At 50.8% G+C, this 8,739-nt stretch overlaps 1 protein-coding gene across 1 annotated transcript in view; it reads left to right on the forward strand.

Annotated features, from left to right (window-relative positions):
* The window catches only part of SLC15A3 (solute carrier family 15 member 3), a 45,913-nt gene that overhangs the window by 30,969 nt on the left and 6,205 nt on the right, over nt 1-8,739 (forward strand). Inside the window, exons 3-7 of the mRNA XM_007945021.2 lie at nt 4-476; nt 5,298-5,587; nt 6,166-6,313; nt 7,723-7,833; nt 8,519-8,687. Of these exons, the coding sequence (XP_007943212.2) occupies nt 4-476; nt 5,298-5,587; nt 6,166-6,313; nt 7,723-7,833; nt 8,519-8,687 (1,191 nt within the window). The remainder of the gene's footprint in view (nt 1-3; nt 477-5,297; nt 5,588-6,165; nt 6,314-7,722; nt 7,834-8,518; nt 8,688-8,739) is intronic.

Consider the following 8,739-nt stretch of genomic DNA (forward strand, 5'->3'; position numbering starts at 1 on the left):
GGCGCTGGCGGCGGGCGGCGGCCGCGGCGGTGCTGTTGGTGGAGATGCTGGAGCGCGCCGCCTTCTTCGGGGTCTCGGCCAACCTGGTGCTGTACCTCAACAGCGCGAACTTCAACTGGGCAGGCGAGCAGGCCTCGCTCGCCGCGCTCGTCTTCCTGGGCGCCTCCTATCTGCTGGCGCCCGTGGGCGGCTGGCTGGCCGACGTATACCTGGGCCGCTACCTGTCCGTGGCGCTCAGCCTGCTGCTCTACCTGCCCGCCTCGGCTGTGCTGCCCGCCACCGCCTACAGCGACGGCCGCCGCTCCTTCTGCGGCGAGATGCCCGAGATACCGATAGAGCCCGCCTGCCCCTCGTCCGGCTGCCAGCGTGCCTCGCCCAGCCCCTACTGCGCGCCCACCCTCTACGCGGCGCTGCTGCTGCTGGCCTTGGCCTCCAGCTCCGTGAGGACCAACCTTACCTCCTTCGGCGCCGACCAGGTGGGTGCAGGACACGCTCCCCAACGGGAGGCCCTGGGGATGAGCAGGCAAAGCAGTGGACTTGGGCTGGAACCTGGGAGTCAGGAGGCACCAGGCTCTAAGGTGACCTTGGACAAACCACTTCCCGTCCCTGCATCCGGTTTCCTTCTAAGATACCCGTTATCGGTTACCTAATGGACCCCAACTCATAACAAACCTACAGAATAGCATATAACTGCCTGGTGGCGTAGTGCCTGAGGGACCTGACTGCTAACCAGAAGGTTGGCAGTTCAAACTCACCAGCCACTCTGCCGGAGAAAGACTGGGCAATCTACTTCCTAAAGATTCACCACCTCGGAACCCCAAAGGGGGTCACTATGAGTTGGAGAAACTCAACAGGAGTGAGTTTGGTTTTTGGTTTGGCCCCACAGGGTTTCCAAGGCTATAATCTTTAAGGAAGAAGACTGCCACATCTTTCTCCTGCAGAACGCACTTTCCCTTAGCAGCCAAGCTCTTTAACCACTGCACCACCAGAGCTCCTTCAATTATTGTTAAAAACAAAACAAAAACAAAGCCACTGCCACAGACAGAAAATCTGGAGTGGCTAGGGGGTTTGAACCACCAACCTTTTGGTAAACAGTCAGATACTTCAAGCACTACACCACCAGAGCACCTTTGTCCATATGTGAGTATTGTTATGTCCGTTTTACAGATAAAAAGACTGAGGTTTCACAACATGAATCAACTTGTCCAAGGTCACATAGAGAGCAAGACAAGGACCTGGGTACCAGCTCCTGGGCTCCAGGTCCCACTCTGAGCCCCATCTTTATGTTACATGGATCTGGGGGTGCTAAGACAGAAGCACCGCCAGGGGTTGTGTCGGGCAGACTCTGGTTCGGATCCCAGCTCAGGCACTCATGAGTGAGGGGCACTTGGGCAAACATCTTAATCTTTGAGTCTTCCTCTGTAGCCCCTAGAGCAGCTCAACAGAGATTTGCTGACTGAATGCACAAATGTCTAATGACAGAGCTATATTTGAAAGCTCTACTTAGTAGGTGTTAGGTTATCATTTTAAACGATGCTACAGGGACTGTACAATATTTTAAACCACCAAGTATGGTGTTAACAAGCAGAAGCAGGACGCAGGCAGCACATGCAGACACTTACAAGCGGATGAACAGACCTATATTGTTAATTGCCTTTGAGCTGACTGACTTGTGGCAACCTTATGTGGAACAGAAGAAACTTTGCTAGGCCTGCACCATCCTCATCATCACTGGGGCCCACTGTGTGGCTGTAGTGTCAGACCATCTCTTTGGAGGTCTCCTCCATTTCCATTGACCCTCTGTTCTGCCCACCATGACATCCCTTTCGAGTGATTAGTCTTTTCCTGATGATATGTCCAAAGTAAGGGAGCCATCCTCACTTCCAAGGAGCATTCTGGCTGTATGTATTTCTTCTAAGAGAAGACTAGGTGTCAATTAAAGGGGAAGAGGTGGTGGAAAACAATTGTAACAGTAGTATGGTCAGGCCACTGGGCTAACAGTGCCCCTTTTATTCTAATTGTTTCTGTTTTATAAGTGCATGTGTTAAAATTATTACAGGGGAGATTTTTAAAAGAATCCTTTCATGCCCCTGGCATCCATCATCCTGCATGCAACAGCTTCCAGTGTCCTTGCCAGGAGTCACCTATTCAGCCTGTTTGGATTCCTTTGACAATGGGGGACTCACTGCCTCAAGCAGCTCTGTCCATTTATGGCCCGTTCCTGGCCTTCCTTCAGACCAGGACACCCTAACACCTGCTGGCAGGAATCAACCACCTTCCCTTGATTCTACTCTCCCTTTGACACCTCATTCCACTCTTAGCTGCCCTTGATCTGTGACCTTAACCCCACTGGCCTTCAAAGGACCTCAGCCATTCAAAGTCCCTTGCCTCTCTCCCCTCCTGGTGGCAGAGCTGGTCTCTGGATGCTAGTAACAACAGTGACAAAAGCTCCCAAACATTCTCCCATCCTGAGCATGGACTCTGGACAGAGTGACGCTGAAGGCTATCTGAAGGGTTCTGAACTTGACCCCTAGCACAGTGTGAGGATGGACATCATTGGCTATGCGCTCTGAAAAATGCCAGCAGTGTAAAGGGTGCATGGAAGGACAAGAGTGGGTGCATCAGAGCAGTGAGGAGGCTGCCACAGAATTCAAGGAGACAGTCAGATGGCACATGTGGGGATGAGAGGGTTGGCACCATCTGGCAGACATTTATACCCAGGAACTGCATGTTTAACATGCTTGCTTATTTCAGAAAGGGCCATCCATCATTCGAGACAAAGTGTCTGTTCATTCTGGGGAACTCATTTATATCCTGAACGTACAGCCTGATTATCCCCTTAGAGTTACAACTGTCATATTCATTTACTGCCAAGTAATACATAGAAATGGCTGCTCATAATAGGACTTCCTCAGTTTTCTCCTTGAAAATCTAGACGGAAGATTCTCAGTGGGTGGACATGCCCCTCCTTCCCCATCACCAAGAGTCAACCTCAGAGTCTTGAAGGAATGCCATTTTAAATACATCTTTATGGATAATAATTTCATGTTTGGACAAGGAAAAAAAAAGCAATCCTTTCCACAATGAACTATAGAAAGTAAAGCTTGGCGAAATCTTAGCTACAGGAAATCTGTATCTGTGGGAAGGACAGTAATGGGTTCTGAGATGTTGGGGTTTATGAGAAGGCAGAGTGGCTTAACCATGTAGAGAATCAGGAGACTCCAAGTTCATTGCTTTTTTATTTTTTAAATTTATTTTTCTATTGTGGTGAAAATTTTTTCAAAAATCCACCAACAGAACAACTTCCCCATTGACAATTCAATGACATTGACTACATTTTTCATGGGGAGCCACCATTATCATTTTCCTCATTGCTTTTTCAGGAGTTCTGGTAGTGTAGTGCCTAAGGCACTTGACGGCTAACCAGAAGGCTGGTGGTTCAAACCGACCAGCCACTCCTCGGAAGGAAGGTTGGGCAGTCTACTTCCATAGTGATACAGCCTTGGAAACCCAAGGAGGGGTTGCTATGAGTCAGTGCCAACTCAACAGCATACCACTACCACCACCACCACAACATTGCTTTTTTAAAATGCAGATGTTGGAAAACTCAAAATCATAAAAAAAAAAAAAAAAAAACAGATTTGCTGGTCTGATGGAGCCTGGTGAGACCCCCGAGACTATGGCCCCTAGTTACCCTTCAGGTCTGGAACTGACCTCACTTCTGTGGCTTCCAGCCAAACAGTAGACCGGCAAAAGGGATGAACATTTATATCAGGTAGCTATCTATATTCCTTGGAGTGATCAACGACCCATCCTGGGGGAACAGAAGAGCAGTGTTTGCACAGGGTATAGCTCAGGGGGCAGGAGCGCCTGGGAGGGAAGGCCACAGGCAAGAAGTAATTACAGGGAGGAAGTGGGAAAAGAGCTGTTACATTGTGGGGAATTGCAGTCAAAGTCATGAAACAAAATGTGTATGAACTGTATGGAAAATGAATTTGCTCTGTAAACTTTCACCCAAATCACAATGAAAATTAAAAAAATAAATACATACAATGCAGATGTTGGGACACTGCCCCAGACCTGCTGAGCCAGAATCTGGAAATAAAGGAAAAACATCAAGTTGATTCTGACTCACAGCGACCTTATAGGAAGGACAGAGTGGAACTGCAACATTTCCAAGGCTGTAAATCTTTACAGAAGCAGACTGTCTCATCTTTCTCCCCTGGAGCAGCTGGTGGGTTCAAATTGCCAACATTTGGGTTAGCAGCCAAGTGCTTAACCACTGTGCCACCAGGGTTCCTTAATCTGGGAATGTTATTGTTGTTGTTATGTGCTGTCAAGTCAGACCTGACTCATAGCGACCCCTCCTTGGGTTTCCGAGGCAGTATCACTATGGAAGTAGACTGCCCGACCTTCCTTCCAAGGAGTGGCTGGTGGGTTTGAACCACCAGCCTTCTGGTTAGCAGTCAAGTGCCTTAGGCACTATGCTACCAGAATAAGGTCTAGGAAATGTGGGGCCCGCCAGTACCGCTGACCTAAACTAGCAAACTCGAAGGTGGCCTGGGGCCTGACGGCTGTAGATCAATGCAAACTGGGTAAAAGATTTTCAGCCCCTACGTCCTTGCTGGGGGATCTAATTTTCCCCCCCCAATCAGCTGAACCATTCTTGGGACTCTGTGCAGGCAGGACCTCCTCTGCTTCCCCTGCTTGTGCAACCTTGTTTGACTGGGCATATATACCAGAGGGAGGCAGGTCAGGGAAGAGATGGGCCATAAGATAACATTCTGTCTGCAGCTCCAAACTGCAGTGAAGTCTCCATCCAATTTCTAGCTGGTCTCTCAGTAATGTGTGTAAGTTACATTTAATCACGGGAAGCAGACTTAGATCTTTCTTGGCTTTTTTTTTTTTTTTTTTTTTTTCTGATTCTAGAAGTAAGGCATGCTGCAGTTTACACAGTCAAAGACAAAGGAGTAAATCAGCCAGAAATGAACAAAGTAGCCAGAAATGAACATCTGTTGTGTGCACTGCTTGGTGCAATAAAACAGCAAAGTGTGTCATAAGCGTCAACAAACAGCTGTGTGGAAATGTCCCGGTCATTAGCAAGGGTTCTCAAGAGAAAGGTTTATTCATTCATTCCACAAATCTTTAGTGCATCTTTAGTGATCAGAGACTAGGAAGGTGCCAGAATGCCCAGCCACCAACCCATGAAGTGTCTCTGTGGCAGACAAGGGGTGGGTACCTCACGGGCAGGGCACTCCCGGACCTTGTCAGCCCTCACTTTCACCCTTGCCTGTCAGGTGATGGATCTTGGTCACCATGCTAGTCGCTGCTTCTTCAACTGGTTCTACTGGAGCATAAACCTGGGTGCTGTGCTCTCGCTGCTAGTGGTGGCCTTCGTCCAACAGAATATCAGCTTCCTGCTGGGCTACAGCATCCCTGTGGGCTGTGTGGGCCTGGCATTCTTCATCTTCCTCTTTGCCACTCCCGTCTTCATCACCAAACCCCCCACGGGCAGCCAAGTGTCCTCCATGATTAAGCTTGTGCTCCAAAATTGCTGCCCCAAGCTGTGTCACCGACACTCTGCCAGGTAAGAAGGGGGCCCTGGGAGAAGGGAGCCACCAGGCCTGGAGAACCTTCCTACTTCCCTGGGGGGGCATGATCCAGATCAGGGACACCCTGGTTCCAACCCTAGTGATAGCCCTTTATTCTGACCAGTGTCAAGGCCAGTGTTGGAGGTCAAGGTGGCGGTGATGGTGTTTGTTACTGGCAATGGGCTAAGTGTGTAGAAAGTGTAAGGATGCTAGTGTAATGATCTTGACAGCGATGGTGCTGATGAAGAGGGGGATGATGGTGTTGGTACCTATAGTGAAGATAAACGCTGATGATGGTGATGACAGTGGTAGTAGAAACAATGATCATAGAGATGGTACCAGTGAAGGCCATTGGGAAAAAATCTGAAGAATTCTACACTACTCACATTAAGTATAAGATCTAAGAAATCAGACACATTCGTTCCCTCCCCTGTTAGCTGACCTCCAAGGTAGGAGGAAGGTTCTGAATGGCCTTGCATGAGCCCAATGGCTCCCTTTGACCCCTCTCCTTCCTAGATAGTTGACTACCTGTGCTAAGCAAACCTGATTATCTGCTGCCCCTATGGCCCCACAGAGACCCACAAGGTGCCCAACTACTCCCTGACCAGAGGTCTCCCCAGCCTGGTCCTTCACCCCAAGAGGACATGGCCAACTTCCAGGTGCTGGTGAAGATCTTGCCCGTCATGGTAACCCTGGTGCCCTATTGGATGGTGTACTTCCAGGTGAGGAAGGACTCCCTGCCCTTTGGCTCTGAAGAGCCTGGCCCGCTAGTCTTCTCACTGGGCTCAACTCTTCAAGCCTGGGACACATGACAGCAGGGAAAGGGGAAGAAGCAAATGAGCTGCTGCTAGGTACCAGCAGGCCTGGGCCCTGGCACAAAGGCACGCTCAATACAAGAGTGTGGAATTGGCAGGGAGAGGCAGGCAGTATAGCTGGAGGAATCTGTGAGACTGAGATGGCTCGGCTACCTGCATAAGTTGCTCCATGTCTCTGGGCCTAAGTTTCTTCGTGTGTAAACTGGCGGCTTAGATTAGGGGCTCTCCCAGCACTCAAGTGTTTGGATTGTCCAGCTTGGCAGCTGAGGCCCAGAGAAGGTGAATGGGCTGCTTAAGGTCCCACAGCAGGTTAGGAGCAAACTCAGTGCTTTACCACAGGGATTCCCCAGCCTGGCTGTGCCTTAGAATCCCTTGTGGAACTTTTAACATAAATACAGAGCCTGAGTCCCACCTGACAATTGAATTGGAATTGCTTAGGGAGGGCCCGGGAGTCTAGTTTAATGAAGTTCTCAGATGATGGGGATACTCAGCCAGGCTGGGAAAGTACTGCTTACCATTCCATATTGCTTCCCATAGGGAAGGTTAGAGAGAGGTGTGTGTGTGTGTAAGGAGAGCAGGCATCAGCCAATGCCAGGCCCAGACCATAAGCTCATTGTCTTCCATACCTGCTCATAGGAACCTTGACTGAGTTGCAAAAGAAGACAGGGTAATTCAGGATCAGTGTCCGTGATGGCACAGGGACATGGTGTGAGGGATGCATGGACGATTCTCAGTCATACTGGTTGTCAGATAATGACATTCTTCCATACTAAATGGCTGCTCCTTGAGTGACTTAAATGCCCTCCCCTCACCTGGTCTCTCCCATGGGTTTCCCCCGGATCCCTCTCCACAACCTCACAGCTAAAGAGGTGATGCCTAGTACGGCAGGGGGGCTGTGTCTAGAGCCCATTCTGATTGATGAGTGCCTACTAAGCTCTGGCTGTGTCAACCTGTGGGACTCAGCTTGGCCTCTGTGTCAGATGAGAACTCCACGGGGACAGTCATGTCAGTATCTTCCCCATTGGAGCAAATATTTACCCCTGCCTATTCTGTGTCAGGTCTCGGAGACACAGGATGAATCAGACCCAGCTGTGCCCACCCTTGCCCTGGAATAAGCCCGCAGGCACCACTCATGGCTCTGAGAGCAGAGCAAAGCCTGGCTTCTAAGAGGCAGCAAATCACTTTCCCCCTGAGGCCACAATAAGGGCCGGCTGCCTGTGGCACTGCTGAGGAATGCCTGCCTGGGAGCTAGGAATTCCTGGGGCTGGAGGCCTGGCAGCCACTCGATCCCAACTCACGGCTGTCTCTCCTGGCAGATGCAGTCCACGTTCGTCCTGCAAGGTCTTCACCTCCAAATCCCCAACATTTTCCCGGCCAACCCTGCCAACAGCTCCGTGGCTCTTCGCACCCAGAGCAACAGGTACTTGGTAAGAGAACAACCATGTGTTCGGCCTCCGGCTCAGGCTGAGCTGGGGCTTCCTCTGAGCAAAGTGGAGGGAAGTTGCCTCCACTCTCCCCTCCCCTAGCTACAAGGGGTCCTCAGAACCCAGGAGGGGCACTTGGAGAGTGGGCAAACTTGTGCCACAGCCTCACTGTCCTGCCAAGATGCTCAAATGAGTACAGGTCAGCTTCACTCACCTGAAATAGGCCTCATTGCCTGCTTTGCACCAGACTCTCAATCAGATGTACTCAAGCCCCTACTCAGCCCTTCCCCATTTCCTCCCTCGCCGGGTCTCCGGGATCCCCAGCTCTCCACCTTTCACCAGGACAATTAAAACCAGTTCGACACATCAGATTGTCAGAGCTGGCAGATAAATGGCGTGTTTGCCACTACATCCCCATTCCTTGCCCATGGCAGACATCACTAATCGATGGCATTATTTCACACTGGACTGGTGAATCTTCCGGGCACCCACGACCAACTGAAAGCAGTGAGAATACAAGAGAAACTGATTTGCCACCCCTGATCAATCCCACTCCCTAATTACACAGCTGAGGGGGCTGAATTCAGGGCAGATTCGGGGTCACTGGGGAAGTCTGGAGTCTAGGTCTCCCGACTCCAGGCCCAAGCTTCTTTCTGCTAACTGCCTCTCATGGCTCCCTTCTGCCCAGATCCCAGAAGCCTGGCTCCTCCTGGCCAACGTCGTGGTAGTGCTGATCCTGGTCCCGCTGAAGGACCGCTGGCTGGACCCCTTCCTGCTGAGGCACAACTGGCTTCCCTCGGTTCTGAAGAAGATGGCACTGGGCATGCTCTTTGGCTTCACCTCCATCATGGTGGCAGGTGCGGGGACCTGAGTGGAGGGGGGTGCGGGGGGCGTGGCTTCACCTCCATC

The sequence above is a fragment of the Orycteropus afer genome, unplaced genomic scaffold (genome assembly GCF_000298275.1).
Source record: "Orycteropus afer afer isolate SDZICR_OR568_19922 unplaced genomic scaffold, OryAfe1.0 scaffold00130, whole genome shotgun sequence".
NCBI lineage: Eukaryota > Metazoa > Chordata > Mammalia > Tubulidentata > Orycteropodidae > Orycteropus > Orycteropus afer.